This window comes from Macrobrachium rosenbergii, chromosome 56, assembly GCF_040412425.1.
Source record: "Macrobrachium rosenbergii isolate ZJJX-2024 chromosome 56, ASM4041242v1, whole genome shotgun sequence".
Classification (NCBI taxonomy): domain Eukaryota; kingdom Metazoa; phylum Arthropoda; class Malacostraca; order Decapoda; family Palaemonidae; genus Macrobrachium; species Macrobrachium rosenbergii.
The window spans coordinates 40,551,387-40,568,839 of record NC_089796.1 but is presented as its reverse complement, the minus strand read 5'-3'; the positions used below and the strand labels follow the sequence as shown (position 1 = coordinate 40,568,839).

Here is a 17,453-nt window from a genome sequence, read left to right as displayed (position 1 = left end):
CACCCTGCAAGGAGGGATAGTAGTGACTATCCTTGAACATGTGGTCACAGGTAAAGATAAATAAAAAGAAAATGATAAGGATAAAGCAACCTCTTGCTAAACAACCAGCCCTTCTACTAAGCCTGCCCTACGCACTGTTTGTAAAACTAGAGGCAGAGGGACTGACAGAAGTTTTACATAACCTGTTTGTCCGAGATATTTTTAGCCCAACTGAGTTGACCAAGGTTACATAATGTCCACTTCCTGTGGGAAATTGGGTATGTGTGCCAGAACTTCCAACAGCTGGTGACGATCATGTGAGTAGCAAGTCAAGACAAGACAAGACAAGATAAGAGCAAGACACGCAAAGTCATCTTATGTAGACTGAAAAAATACAGAGCTTTCAGTTCAACAAAATTACCATAGAGTCTGCTTCAAGAGGAGAGCCATTCAAAAGACAGTTCTTAAAAAATACTACTACTGTATGATACGTCAGAATTAAGTATTTTAAGCAAATTTCATATTTTCATTCATCCTTTGTTTCAATCACACAAAGTGTAAAGTCGCTAGCCACTGCTCTTAAAACTTATGAATTTATTTGTACAAATTCCACGCTGAGCTTGTGAAAACATTAACTATAAATGCAGTAGATTTGTAACATTTAAAATTATCTCACATATTATGACAAAAAATATAAGGTTCTGGAAAAACCAGGAGTCAATCCATTTGATTCTTTACTCATTTAAGGTAGAAGGCAGAAGACAAAAGTAAATCTTAGAAGTCAAACAATGAGATCTAAAAAGAACCAGAGGTACTTTACTGGGTTGAATACTTATCGAAAATTTTTATTGGAATGTTAATGTTGATGGATATGGTGTTAAAATGATTCTTATCATGAGTACGTGATCAGTCAGGAACCCGAGTAGCCTACAGTCAGTGGGAATGTCAGTGGACTAGATGGAGGTCCAAAGAGGAGCCAGGATCATATGACTAAGATAACTGCAGGACAGAGAGAAGGTGCTTGTATCAGAGGCTCAAAAATAATCACATTCACAAAAGATTATTCAATAACAAATCAGAAATGGCATATTCATAATGGTAATGTATTCAGGAAACATAGTTAACAAGGCTTATGGAAAAGGGTCACAGGAGTGAGAGCTAGTAGTAAGTTAAGAAGAATAAGAACTGGTATCTGTACCTTAAAAGTGGGAATTAAAGGGAAGAACATGTAAAACAAGCATTAGTGACACAACAAAAATGAGAAAACCTGATAAAAAAACAAGACCTGGGAGCATAGGTGGCTGCACAAGGAAGTGGCTGAGTAGAAGAGGGGAAAATATTCAAATGACAACTGAGGGGCAGATGCCACGGCAGAAGCAGAATTTGAAAGAGAAGAGAAAGAGGGAATAAAAGATGAAATCATGTCTTTCTTGCGGTCTTTGTGGGAACACTAAAATGCTTCCCATGACTGAACATACAAAATGTTGAAGATTTTCTGCAGCCTGCATCAGAGAGCAGATATGATTTAGTAAAGCTCTCACTTCGTAGGTAATGACATCTCATGCATGAGTGGTCAAGTAAGCCTTGACCTACACGGGGAAAACATTCTAACTTGGTATCTCAGAAGACACTAAAAATTCTCTACACATATGAAACAGACAACTTGTGAGCATTAAATAGCCAAGGTTGTCCTGCCAAGAAAAGAGATCCAAAAAAGCTTTAAAAATGAAGCATTGACCAAAGAGAGGGTGCCAGGTATTACATGGAAAAAAAATCTGAAAATATAAAATTTGGCCTGGTAAGGTCTATAAAAGAGATAGGATAGAGTGCAGGAACAGACACTAATGATGAATGAAAAATTTTATAATAAAAAAAGAACATGAATAAGGGCAAGTTTGCTTGAATAACTGAGACTTCTGTGTGTGTGTGTGTGTGTGTGTGTGTGTGTGTGTGTGTGTGTGTGTGGCTGATATCCCTTTGGAGTTCTCTTGGGTTTATAATCTGCTGATTCTGTCCTTGAGGATTTTCAGTTGAAGATTCAAAGAAAGAATGAGAGAAAGGTAGATGAGAGATGCAATGAACGTATGCCTATTGTGGGGGGGGGGATTCCTTTCTCTAACCTGTGTAGTAGAACTATCTTAGTGGTATCTAAGTCAACGGTTTACTGCAAAATCAAGAAATAAAACATTTTTCATTTTAAAGTATTTAAAAACTTTTTCATCTTAAAGCAAAATGGCAGAAATGAAGAAAGTGTCTTACCTGTGAACATCGTGATCTGCATTATGGCAAGGGATAGTATTAATTCCAGCTTTACAGGGGCATTCACATTCTAAAGCACATGTGTCATGGCAGTCCAAACTGCTCCCTTTCTATTTATTTGTATGAAAAAGAGGGATAATTTAGACACAAAAATAACAGATTTGCAAATATTTTGCTTATAACATCAAAAACTCAACTGACAAAATCATACATTAATAATAGTAATACAAGTCATAAACCATTAGGGTATTTATTAATTTGACTTAACTATAATGCATGCTCAGTTAATGTTTCCATATATAAGATATGTCTACCTCTTAATGTGCATAACTACTACTACAACTGATTATTACTGCCAGCTTAAACTACATTAAAATCAGACTAACAATGAAAATTTGATATCTAGTAATTCTTAATTCTTACAGTCATTTAGAATGCTGACAATTGAGAGATGTGTTCAGGTTTTCATTAACTTCATCAAGAAACGCAAATACATATAGAATATTATTGCAATTTAATTCCACAGCCCCCCAAGTACTAACTGTGTAGCTGTGATTCCCGTTATCAGATTTTACAAATCAGCCAAAAATGACAATACATGAATAAAGTCTATTAACCTTAGTACCTTACAAAATAGTTTATTTTTACTCTGAGGCAGTTTACAATTTTGAAGATAACTGCATTAAAAACTTCAGCCAAAAGAATGCTCTAAAATAACACTTTCTCGCATGCTTAAGAGAAACATACTATTAGAGGCAGTTCACCTACTATACCAAGCAAATACAAGCAGTTACTTTTTCCAGTATTGAGAATTTCCTCAGTACTTGAAAAAATTCTTCTTGATAATTTTTCCTATTGAGAGTATCAATAAAATAATGATTTAACAACTTGCAAAAGTGACAAATGTACTACCCATCCACAGCATCTCAATGGAGCTCATTTATGGTTTCATCAAAGGAAAATAAAAACTTTGTACTAGGAAACAGTAGATATTCTTATAAATTGGAATGCCCTTTTGTAAAGAAATTGCAGAACCATCCTGCTTAACTGGTAGCTATACTTCAATATATCTTGAAATAGCATTAAGTATAACAACTCAAGAGGCTATTAATATTAGCCTTAAAGTTCATAGGACCATATCCATGTACATCTGGAGGGAGGCTGAAGTACTTGTGACCGAGACTCCATTGTGTGGAAGGAGAGACAGCAATAGTTGCAAAGGAGGTTGAGCAATGTTTTTCAGCTACCCCATGAGTCAGTCACCGGTGGTCATCTCGGGGGTAAGAAGACTTAACCATATAACTACCAGTTTTTATGAGCCAGGAGTGGTTGTAGATGTCAACAGGCTTTGCAGATCCTCTGACTTATGCTAGACGTATATCAAGAACAGGTTTCTATATTTTGTGACGGAATTAAATTAAATCAATGAAAAAATGCAAAAGGAATAAATGACTAAAAGACACGAAATTTAAATTTCTCTCAATGTCATGGCACTAAGCCACTCTTAAGGTATATACTTTTGAGCTACAAATGATCATGAAAATGTAAAATGTAAAATGCTATCTTCACCAGCAGCAGATGTCTTACAGTTTCAATGGTCATAATATAATTCTTCAGTAATTCTTCCATACTTTATTTTCTTCGGTCATTTCAAAAGTTAGCGGGTTTGATTCATTTATAGTTTTTATTTTATGGACCATTCATTTAGGTACTTCTTGCTGCTTATTTTTGCAACATTTTTTACTAAAAGGTTGCTGGAAGAATGTCAATTCCGAACCAAAGTGACGACAAAGCAACAAGGATTTATTCTTTCTTGTATGCTAATATGGGACTGATCCAAGCAGTAACTGAGAGAAGTTCGAGATGGGAATCATCAAAATGTCTACTTCTGCATTCTGTTTGATGGTGATGAAGAAGGATGGACCTAATAGGTTCTTTGTTGATTACCATCAACTTAACACCATGCCCAGATTTTATAACAAAACCAAGGGCGTTCCCAAGGGTATGATGGTAAAACTTCATGACGAGAGATTTTTCAACTAATGGACCTCAGTAAAGAGTATTGGTGGATCCCAACAAAAGAAGCGTTAAAGAAGACAGCATTCACAGTTAGAAGTGGATGTTCCCAGTTCAAGAGGATACCATTTGGATTAATGAATTCATGTTAATGAGGAAAATGCTAGCTGGAGCCAAGAACATAAACCATTTTATGGATGTATTAAATGACTTAGGGACTCAAGGACTCTCGATACAGCAAAGTGGAATTCCTTGAACAAAAGGCAGCTGTAATAATTTCGCCAAGGATGAAGTGAAGCCAATGAAGATCCAGGACACAGCACCACCATTGCCCAAGATACAACTGAGATCATTTCTATGTTTGACAGCCTATGATGGAAGTTTATGAACAATTACACAGATTTTGCAGTGTCTTTGACTGACAGAGGGAGGTGGAGTTGAAGGAACCTCAACAAATTGCACTGATGTACTGAAGCAGGCTTTAGGATATGCACTTATACAGCAAGTATCAGACTTCAATAGGACTTTCATCGTGAGGACGGATGCATCAAATGAAGGACTTGGAGGCATGTTACTGCAATAATTTTCAGGCAGCTTATTTCCAATTGCTTACGGATAGGAAACTCAAGAAGAACAAGCACAACTACTCTACCATCAAAAAGGTGGGCTCAGCCATAATAATTGCAGTAAAGAGATTCTATCTCTTCCTATATGAAGTAGACTGTTTATACACACAGACCACAAGCCACTTGCATACACTATGTAATCTGTTTATCCAAGATATTTTCCGACTGCCCAAGTTGACCCAAATTATATAACGTCTACTTGTGGTAAATACCAGCTCATGCCAAAATCGTCAAGCAACAGACAGAGGCAAAGTATATATTATCCAAGGAGTGGGAGAGAAAAAGTAGGCAGACAGACTGAAGACAGAAGAAAATCATGTTGCTTCTCCCCCTATCATCTTGCACAGAAAGGAGAATAGTATTTCATTTAAAAGGAATTTAGTTTATCATTAGCTGGAAGCGAGAAGCCGTTCAAAAAAAGAGACCTCCTGTCAAACCAGTTCTATGAGTTATGACCAGCCAAAGTGAAAAACAATGTGTTCAGTATTCTGAAAAATTTCGTATTTTATCATCTACTGTGATTAAAGAATTTGTAAAGCCATCTGCCATCATAGAGCCTCCTTTCACACACGGTGTGACAAACTCAAAAGTTGAGTAAATAAACATGACGCAATAAATAGTGTATTAGGAGCAATCACATTTCCCTGAAATCTGTAATATTCCATGCAGGAAAAAAATTTAGCTACTCCTTTCAAGGTAGTCAAAATAAAATTGAAGGCCATACGTAGCCAAACACTTGCAATGCAAAAATTGCGCTAAATATAGATACAACAAAAAATGCAACAACTTTGTTCATACAGTGGATCAATGGTGACACAGTAGCCTAAGTGGAAGTGTGGTGAAGCAACTCGTATAAACTGTGGTTAGGCTCACCAAGCAAGACCCAAAGCGTTCACAATCCATATACAACACAAAACGAGAAATACTTCCAGATAGAACTGCGACGTCCGTATAAGAAACTAAACTGGAACTTGATGTAAAGTGTAATGATTCAGCAATAAACCTAAATACGAAACCATATCCAGAAAAAGTACAGTAATCAAGTCCATAATCATCATATAATAGATAAAATACCAATAATATACAAGAAAAAGTACCAAAACAAATATTAGATGAAGGAAATACAAAAAAAAAAAAAAAAAAACAGCATTACAGACAAACTCACAGTAAGGAAGTTGTGGAAATTAACTAATATATCGTAGATGAATTAAAGGAAAACCACCAAACTAATGCTTCTGAATTTCAAGATTATAAGAAAAGACAATTAGGAAGAAGTTCCCCTAAAAACAAAACAAATCCATCTCTCAATCCAAAATAAAAAATGAAAAAGACACCAACCAACATCAAGAAGTAAACAAAAATTAGTCTATCAACATTGCAAATAAAAAAAAATATAGAAATTTTTTTGAAAACATGCTATTATTAAAATGCACTAAAAAGTAAAAAGTAATTTTTTGAGACACACCAGGATTTTCTTACAATTATCATGTCTGCAAAAACAAAAGCGTGGGTGCCAGACATGGAAGGAAATGCTTCTTGTAGCATTTCCTTCCATGTTTGGCGCTCACGCTTCGTTTTTGTAGACATGACTAATTGTAAGAAAATCCTGGTGTGTCTCAAAAAATTACTTTTTACTTTTTAGTGCATTTTAATAAAAGCATGTTTTAAAAAAATTATTCTATATTTTTTTTATTTTATTCATGACGGAAATTGTAGCTGATTTATGATTGTAATTACCGAAATTGATACCTATTTATGGGGGAGGAGGAGGAAAGGGGAGGGGAGTAGGAAGGTGAGGGAAGGGGAAATGGGAGGAGGGGAGGGGCAGGGGCAGGGGATGGAATAGGAAGAGGAGGGAAGGGGAAGGGGAAGTGGAGGGGAAGCGGAGGGAAGATGGAAGTTGAGGGGGAGGGGGAGTGGTGGAGGAAGGAGGAGAGGGGGATGGGAGGAGGTATGGGGAGGGGATGAAAATGGGAAGGGGATGGAGGGGAAAGAGGAAGGGGAGGGGATGGAGGAGGAAGGGGTAAGGAAGCATTCCAGTAGAAGGAGAGGGAGGGTTGGGGGATGGAAGAGGGAAGGGGAGGAGGAGGACACAGATAAATTAATGTTTGATCGCATGTTCTGGAAGGGGGAGTGCGAGGGGAGGGGAGGAGGGGGGAGGGGATGGAAGATGGAAGGGGAGGGAAGAGGGAAAGGGAGGGGGAAGACACAGCTAAATTAACACTTGATTGTGTGCTTTGGAAGGGGAGGGGAAGGGGAGGGGAAGGAAGAGGGAAGGGGAGGATGCAGCTAAATTAACACTTGATTGTGTGCTTTGGGAGGGGGAAGGGAGGGGAGCGGAGGGAAGGGGAGGGGGAAGACACAGCTAAATCAACACTTGATTGCATGCTCTGGAAGGGGGAGGGGAGGGGGAAGGGTGAGAGGGATAGAAGAGGGAAAGGGAGGACACAGATAAATTAACACTAAATTAACACTTGATCCTGCGCTTTGGAAGGGGATGGGGATGGGTGGAGGAAGGGGATGGACGACGGAAATGGGAGGGGAGGGAAGAGGGAAGGGGAGGACATGGCTAAATTAACACTTCGTTGTGTGCTGGGGAGGGGGATGTTAGATTAGGTTAGGTATGGTATCCCCCACGAATAGCTAAAATCTGCTAATACTTAAAACCCCTCTAAAAACACTTAGAACTGCCTATGTTGATATTTCAAACACAAATAAACCCTCTAAAAATGCTTATACCTGAGTATTTTATTAGTTTTATCACAAAAAGTTCATTTAGTCATGAAAATGATAAGAGAATACAGTAATTAGTGAATATTTCTCAGTGAAAAATACCTTGAATATGCAAATTTTCTGCGAATAATGTGTAGGGTATATATGTTCCATAAAGAATCCGTGAACTGGTGAGTCCACGAATAGCGAGAACAAAAATATGGGGGGGTTTACTGTACACCCAAAGAAAATGTAACCATATCAACCCAGCAAAAATTTATATGAAAAAACAAGAGACAGAAACTCATGATGACGCTTTCCGATGTAATACTGTACATTTGTTGAACTCTGCAGTGAAAATAACAGATACATTATGATTGCCTAATAAATCCATTAGAAAATTTCATGAAGTATAGAAATAAAGAAATAATTGACAACAAAACTCATAAAAAAAGGATGCATGTGTATCAACCACTGGAAATATTGTAAATAAAAACATTAAAACAAATTTCTGGAAAAAATTCAAACAAAAGATAAAAAACACACAAAGAAGCTTGCAATGAAACCGTCAAGCTCAAGAATACTACACCACTTACAAAAAAGGAAATTTCTAAAGAACAGCTAAAAATAGTAAAAATCACCTGTAGTAAACCATAAAAATCCCACCACTTTTACATAAGATTTTCAATAATTACAGTACATAATCTACTGAGATCTCAATGACCTTCAGACAAGATTACACCTTGGAGAGGTAGTGTCTACTCAAGGCAATAGACAATAATATGTTTGCAACATGTAAACAAAGCCATATTATCAATAGGCAAATGGTTATTAGCAATAACATCACAAGGAAATTTAGGAACTGCAATACACACACACATGCACATGTACATGAAGGCTATATAGTCGACCCCTGCCTATTTGCTGTTCAGGATTTACGGCGTCACTGATTCACGGATATTTCTGTGGAACTTATCCTCATATTGTTTGCAGAAAATCTGGGAATTCGCAGATTTTTTTGTTGAGAAATATTCACTAATAATCATTGCATTTTCATGTTATTTTTCTGACTAAATATGTTTTTTATGCTAAAATATGATTTAATAGTTTTCAGATATTAATATTAATGTAAACACAGCAAAATATCAATAAAATGTTTTTTTTTTCAATGCATATTGAACAAGGTACTTGTGAATTCCCAGTGTTTCCCATATGTACTGTAAAAAGAAAATGGGACAACTTCAATACTGTATGAAAGAAAATGGATGTGCCTGAATATAGGAGTAACTTGATTAGTTTTCATACTCGGCTGTAAGCCATATTTTTTAATGCTGAAATGTTGTAAGATGACTTTGAAACGACATTTAAGCATTTTAGGATGATAGTTTAAGGTATGTTGCGTAGGATGATAGTTTAAGGTATACATTTGGTATTTGAACTATTAAAATAGGCTGTTATAAATGTTATTAGATGGGGTCTATGGTGTCTGAACTACTGTATTAAAATAGGCAGTTATAAACGTTTTTACAGGGGGGCTATGGTGTTTGAACTATTAAAATAGGCAGTTATAAGCATTTTGAGAGGGGGATGTCAAGTATTCATGAATTTTAGGAATTCACGGGTGGTTGTGGTCCCTATCGACCGTATCAGAACTAGACATAATCAGATTTCGATGCAGGATTTCGATTAAATTTTGCATTAGAGCTTGAACAAAAACTGGAACCCAACCCAATAAACCACATGATTTTTTTGTAAACAGTGTTTCGTATTTCAGTCAGTCAGCACCAATTGGTGTTGTTCCCAGGCATTGTTTAAACCCCGCTCAGCCGTGCTTTTAATGTTTTGATCCATTTCCTTAGTTTTTGTGGCTTTTTGTACTATATTTGGATAAAAACATGGGTCCTAAGAAAGCCATTGCAGACAAGCAGAAAAGGAAAAGGGTAAGAATCACAACTGAACTTAAAAAAGAGATTATTGAAAAGTAAGAAAGAGGCATTCGTGTGACTCATTTAGCATCTCAGTTTAAGCTACTGAGATCCACCATAAGTACATTTTTTTAAAGCACAAAGAGGCAATAAAAAGTTCTAGTATTGCTAAGGGGGTTATGAGTTTGACAAAAAAAGAGGCCTCCCACAATAGATGAAATAGAAAAATTGTCGTTAGTATGGATAAATGAAAAACAGATAGCTGGTGATAATGTTTCGGAGGCATTACAGTATTTGCCATCATAGAAGACACACCCTTCCATATAAGGATATATATGTGGAAAGAACAATTTTAGCATCATAACATTTATTGAAAGATATTTTAAAAGTGATTTTTTAGGGAAAAATGTATGACTCTGTGCATGAAATACAATACAGGTACACAATCCTTTATCCAAAAATATAAAAACTGAAAAGCTCTAAAAACAAAAAAATAAAAACATTTTGTTGAAAGTAGAGCATCAATTCATAAGGTTGGTGGTTTGGTGTGCTAGCGGCTGACCTGAGTCATTTGGGTGTGTGCTGCTTACTCAAATTATTTTTTTTATGAAATCCCAAGAATTGACCATAGAAAATCCCAAGATAATAAAATAATTGTACATCTGCCAAGCCTTAGAGTCATAAATAATCTGTCTCTCTCTCTCTCTTTCTCTCTCTCTCTCTCTCTCTCTCTCTCTCTCGATTGATCGATCGATCGAAAAGATACTGCTAATTTGAGTCTCTTTAACTAATGGGTATTAGCACATATGCACACACTGTGTGTGTGTCCATAATGTTTCAAGTTGTATATAGTACAGGTAATAAATCCTTGGAGGACAAAGAACATATAAATTTTGTTTTTGTCAGTCGCTTGGAAACAAGACACAGAAATGGATTAACATTCCTCAAAAAATTAAAGAGATGAACTCTCTCTCAGGAAAAGATACTGCCAATTTGAGTCTCTTTAACCACTATGTATTTGCACATATGCACACAGTGTGTGTGTGTGTGTGTGTGTGTGTGTGTGTGTATTCAAAATGTTTTAAAAAATGTGTAGTACAGGTGACACATCTTTGGAAGATAAAAAAAAACAAATTTTGTTGTCAGTCACATGAACTATAAAGGGTGTGATCAGTAGGTACACAGAAATGGATTAACATTCCTTGAGAGATTAAAGAGATGAATTTTGTTTTGAAGATATGTCAAAGCAGTGTTAGTAAATATTCTGAAGCAAAAAGAAAAATGATTTTGTTGCTGAAGAATCTCTGAACCAACAATTTTGCACTCAAAGTAGTGAGAAGGAATGTATTCTATTCTTATGTAATCAGTAAAATACATACACTGTTAAAAACTACATACTGTATTTAAAACACGCACTTACGTCATCGTCAGCTTCATGTGAGCAAAACGGTTTTTCTCAGACAGAATACAGCTAAAACCTGATTGACTGGCTGGTTGCCATGGAGAGCTGTTAGCCAATGGCACCCCTCTACTTCTGTTCTATTTATAGACATTTCGATCACAAATTGTGTACGGCACTAAGTTTGAATGTTGCCATGTTCATGATTATGTGACTGCTGCTTGCAAAAATTACACAATGATTTGATTTATATAATTATTTCTTCATGAAAATAAGAATTTAACAATAAATTTAACTTCAATTAATATAGTGGTATGAAAAATCCCCCACAGTCTGTCATAGTGAATCCTGTTTCCGACCGTCCTCAAATGTATGACTGTAAACTGATGACAACGTTAGTAACACTAAAGAACAACCCTCTCCAAGATCGATATGATGAAATATATTTTATAGTCTTACATATTTTTAAAATTCACATGTTGAATTACAATTATTTGATAATAATGTATATTTTTGCATTTTATGGAATGTTTTTGTGAAAAAATGTGTTAGTGAACATATGGTCTTAATTGTCTCACTATTATATTATTGATGATCTTAATTATCTCAGATTCATTTAACAGTATATCAATATAAATAATAAACTATAATGATTAATTAACTATAATGCAAAAACATGAAAAAAGGAAAAAAAATTATGTTGTTGCTGCAGTAGAGATGTTTGATTATGCTCCTGACCCCACAATTCCAAAATCCAAAAAATTCCAAAAACTGAAACACATCTAGCCCCAAGGATTTTGGATAAAGGATTGTGCACCTATTGTAAGAGTACTATATGTAAAGTATTCCAGTAGACTCTGTGTGTAATTTACCATAAATACCACTGGATGTAAACATTTATGTGTTACTGTGACAAGCCACCAGGGCAGCACTATGTTTTGTTTACATCCACTCATGGTAAATGGCTGAGAGGCAAACTGCCCAGGTATTGTAAACAATTTTTCATAAGTTTGTGATAACAGACATAATTTGGCTTCTTTTCAATATTTGTGCCTACCCAGTACAGTACAGTACCTAAAAAAGTGCCTCTAATACGATATGTTATTTAACTCTGAACTTATTTAATTGTAATCTGTGTAATCTTTTGTATAAAAAGTCAAGGTTAGGGTAATAACTGGTGGTCAAGAACGGATTAATCCATTTTCAGTTATTTCTTATGGAAAAAATTTATTCAGGTCTCGACTGAATTGCTCTCGATGCTTCTTCTGGAATTGATTAGCATCAAGATCCAGGGTTTTACTGTATATGAATATATATATATATATATATATATATATATATATATATATATATATATATATATATATATATATATATATATGTATATGTATATGTATATGTATATGTATATGTATGTGATATATATATATATATATATATATATATATATATATATATATATATATATATAATCATAATTAGCACTCGCTAGCAAATTGCTTCCCCCTTTTTCCTTTTTTTTGTTGTTTTCATTTACTGTCGGCCGATCGATACTTCAGTATTTCGCACGGTCAGAATACAAGAGATTAAAACGGATTGAAGGCCACTCCCTTTAAGTAGGTGATTCCTTTCCGAGGCAAAAGTAATCTGTCTGGTCGTTTTCTTACAGGCAAAACCCCCCTGTGGGCATCAGCTGAACATGACTCAAACCCCCCCTATGTGTTGGACATGCCACCTGCCCCATAGGAGGAGATAAAAGCAGAAACCAAACCGAAATTCGGTCTCACACGTGCGCTGGATTGGATGGAGTAAGGACCAAGCCAAATGCCCCTGCCAGTGCCCTTAGCTAACCACGTGACCCTTTTCAAAGTATATTTTCTCCTCGTGCCCTTCGACCGCGAGCCACATGTTCACTCCACTGTTGACCTGCCTGATGCCCACATGCCATTGCCCGGCCCTTCGTGAAATTCCCACGCACTGCCCTTTTATGTGAAGCCCCCGCACCCTAACACGTGGAAGAACTCGCTCTCGGAAATCGCAAGTCATCCACGGACCGCTTTCTGCGCTGGAACCAAATCTGCCTTATGGTAAAGTGCTCTGGAAGACCTCCATTCAGTCACGCTTTTGTCTCGTAACATTTACTTAATTTGAGAGCCAGTAATCACCGAATCTCTTGTCAAATGTCCGTGCTCCTCGAGTGTCGGCAGTGCTAAGCTATCATTAATTCATCGAAGCCCCTTGGCACCCTCAGTGCAGCTTCGAATTCATTATTCTTTTGTCTATTTTCATTACTGGTGTATAATGTGCATATCTCTCATTTCAGAGGGACCCTATATCGTGGAAGCTTCTTGGACTGTGTCTGGAATTCCCCAGTTTCATTCATCCCTTAGGAATCCCCTTCAGGATCAATAATCTACTAGCATTCCTCTTTCCCGTACTAACGTTATTTATGTAAATACACTCCTGCAAGTTTGCCCACATGTTTTACGTAATATTTTCCTCAGTAACAAGAGCCTTACGCTCATATGAAATTCCCCTTTGTTTTCCTATTTTTTATGTTTTCCTGGACCCACGAAGTCAGAATCACAAGGCTAAATTACCTTAAATTGTTGCTACCTGTCTTACAGAGAATATTTCAAACTAAATCGCCAGGAAAAACGTAAATATATATATATATATATATATATATATATATATATATATATATATATATATATATATATATATATATATATATATATATATATATATATATATATATATATATATATATATATATATATATATATATATATATATATATATATATATATATATATATATATATATATATATATATATATACATATACACACACACACACACACATATATATATATATATATATATATATATATATATATATATATATATATATATATATATATATATATATATATACATATACATATACATACACACATATATATTTATATGAAAAGCTCATAGGTCACAGATATTGTATGAATTACAGTACACAGTAAACTTTTGATTCATAAGTGTGGCTAAAGGCATTATAAAGAGCCTTGAGAGAATGCTTGGCTGGTGTCTGGCGTGCATCCTGATTAGGAAAACTGTGTGCATGTCAAATGTGTCAGATATTCTTGAGACGTGAGAACATCCCTGCCTGGAGACAAGACGTTATGAGTTTGTTCACTGGAAATGTCTGGGTTCCAGAGAATTCGTTCGTATGTGCAGTTTTTTTGGGGGCAAGCCTCAGGGTGTGAAGGTATTAGTCATCAAACAAATTGTCACTCGAAGATTAACACCGAATATTGATAGAAGCCTTTGGTGAAGGCTCTGTGGTTCAAAACCTATTGATTAAGACTGTGAATATTGCTGTTTGTATTATTATTATTAAAATAGTTTAACCAGACCACTGAGGTGACTATCAGCTCTCATAGGGCTGGCCATATTGCTGTTTGGAAGTAGGAAACATTTTATATTTCCCAAACTGTTCTTTTCATTTAACATCTATCTCACTTGTATCAGGCACTTTTTTACATTATGTGTACTTTATCAGTAACATGGGAGAAATTCCCATGTCTTTATTTTTGTACATTTGTTTAACAAGGGTTTTATTTGACTTCTTCAGATGTTTCGTTGGGAAAGAGGCATAAAATGTACTCACTGGGGAATACACTAGACTTTGGCTTATTTTGACTTATTGTGGGAAAATTATTTAGAGAGAATAATTAGTTGAATATGGTGGACCTTAATATATTTGATCATTTGGGGAACATTAGTATTCCATTTTATTTCATATCTTGTTTGTTGCAATCCAGTTATATTAGATTATTGTCAAATAAATTATTTTGGGTAATGCTTGTTTTGCTGTAGACCTGAGAAAGAGAGAGAGAGAATGCATGTGTGTATATACAAATGTACAATGCCAGTAGCCACTTTGATGTGGTCACTATCAAGCTACCAATAGATGGGACTTCTTGACTTTTAGCAAAGGTAAGCAATGGGATTAACTCTTTGTAGGGTACCAGTATTTTTGGTTGGCAGTGGGAACTGCACTTGTGTATATTATAGTGATTAGGTACACTTATCTTATGAGGAAATTGAGATTTTGAGGTATTAGGGTGTGCCTTTTGATTGGTATACGTGCCTCTCTGCATACTAAGGGAATTTCTGCAGTCAGACAAGCGGGCACTGTTGAGTGAGTCAGTTGCATGGGGACTTGCGTTGCGAGTGTTGAGTGAGTGCGTTTGAAAGATCGAGAAGTGTTTTCTTTTCAGATTAACTACTTATCTTGTTGCCACTGCTGTGAGAAGGGGTTATGTGAGTATTATTGTGTTTTTTTTTCTTGTTGGTTACTTGTAATGGGTGCTAATTAAGGGAGAGTTCTGTTGCTTTGTGGTTATGTAAGGAAAACAGTGGGTGGAGCTTTCATTAGTGAACGGTGATGATCTTATGACGTTACTGAGAGTGCTTGCTGTTTTAGTCCTGAGTTGACTTGACGCTGTTATCCCATTCTCTCTGTAAGCCCATTTTCTTTGTGGGAGGACTGAAGTATTTCAAGTGTTTGGGAAAATTTCTGGTATTGATAGTGACAGCGTTTAGAATTTTTTTCTTAATTGTTCACATCCGTGGTTAGCGTTACTTCATTGTTTGCATTTGGAGATTAGAATTTGATTTTTTATGGAGGGGGTGTCAAATTTTTTAGTCACCAACAAAATAACGGATGGGGTAGAATCTTTCAATGAAGCAAAAGGCTTCCTTAGTTTAGATAAAGGCAATATCGGACAGCATTGCTGGAGTCATCGCTTTTTAAAGTGTAGGACCTGGGACGATCTTAAGGATTTTTTGAGAATGTCATGTGGAACAGCTGGGACACTGATGCAGTTAGAGACCTCAGGCCTCTTTTCAAGGTCCATAAAGGCCATGGTTTGCTGGTCACATTTAGTGCCAGATGTTTTGATGCTGCAAGGGATTTTTCGAAGAAGTTGAGAAATTCTAGTTGGGTAAATGGAAACTCTATTATGATAGAGAATCTTGAGAAACTATTACAATATGTGTGGATTCTGAATGACATTCTTGTTGCTACTGTGAGAAAGGTGTGAAATAATGAGCAGGAAGACAAGTACTGCTAGTTTATTGATGAAACGATCCGCTTATAAAGTGGTGTGCGGACGTCTTCGTACTTCGCAGAGACCGCGGGTACAAAGATTTACAGGTGACCTGAGGTCAAACTATTTCTTTACAAAAACAGGACAGGTATATACAGAAAACATAATGATTAATAATGTCTGATGTGTTGCAAAAATACTCCGTTACATATACATAATGCATGGTCACTTGAACAGCCAATAAAATATACAGTTCACAATAATGATAATAATATGTGTTCGGTCGACCCCAGGTCGAATGTGAAGGCACCGCAGAAAACCCAATATTCATTACAGAGAACGCGTTGAGCGGGTACTTTACAATACTCCACCGCCCAAGATGTAGGTAACGTCTGATCAAAGTGGGTATCTGCTGGGGCAACGGAGGGGGCCCTGCTTTCTTGATGTCAACTGGAAGGGGTAGTTGCCTTCCCTGGCGCCCTCTGGAGCGGTGTGTTGGGGTACCTCCCTGCCTGTTTTCTGGGTTTTCCGGGGATGCCCACAACGTTTTCCTGCGCATGGGGCTGGCTGGGGGGTTGCTATACCCTGAGGGACGCTTTGGGAACCACCCCCGATGTCCTCCTCCAGGAATGCGGGCTTGAGGCAGTCTACTGATACCCAGTCTTTCCTGGAAATGCCTTTTTGTTCCTTTTGATCACGAGGAAAGGCCCTCTGTAGGGCCTGGTTAAGGGTGGCCGTACAGCGTTGTCCCTAACGAAGATGTGGGTGGTGGAGGACAGACTTGGGAGGCATGAAGGGGGACGTCCTGTCGGTGTATGTCCTCTGGCAAGGGGTGAACTTCCCAGCCCTGTCTCGGAGCTTCTGCGTTGCTATGTTAACCCTGTCTTCTGCGACGAGTTCCCCCGGGACTACCAGGGTCTCCCCATAGACTTTTTCTGCTGAGGAGGGGTTGCCGTTGGTTCTGGGGGTGGTTCTCAATCTGAGGAGGACCCAGGGCAGCTGGTACTTCCAATTTTTGGAGGCACAATGAGCCATGAGGGACGCCTTCAGGAGACTGTGGAACCTTTCCACCATTCTGTTGGCTGCAGGGTTGTAGGCGGTGGTGCTGTGATGAGTGGTCCCCATCAGGCATGCCAGGGCGGTCCACAGCTCGGACAGGAAAGCGGGAGCCCTGTCTGTTGTTATGTGGTCCGGGGCACTGAACCGGCTGATCCAGCTGGAGAGGGCTTCTGCACAACCACTGGAGGTGGCTTCTTCCATGGGCGTAGCTTTGGGCCACCTGATGGAGCAGTCGACGACTGTTAGAAGGTATCTTGCTCCACCTGATGGGGAAAGAGGACCCACCACGTCGATGTGGATGTGCCCGAAGCGTCTCTTCGGCTGAGGAAACTCGCCCACCCCAGATTTGGTGTGCTGCCCTACT

The 17,453-nt window shown here is 37.3% G+C and overlaps 1 protein-coding gene across 1 annotated transcript in view; it reads right to left on the bottom strand.

Annotated features, from left to right (window-relative positions):
* The window catches only part of LOC136836354 (VWFA and cache domain-containing protein 1-like), a 185,264-nt gene that overhangs the window by 18,561 nt on the left and 149,250 nt on the right, over positions 1-17,453 (bottom strand). The window contains exon 9 of the mRNA XM_067100538.1: positions 2,239-2,348. Coding sequence (XP_066956639.1) covers positions 2,239-2,348 — 110 coding nt within the window. The remainder of the gene's footprint in view (positions 1-2,238; positions 2,349-17,453) is intronic.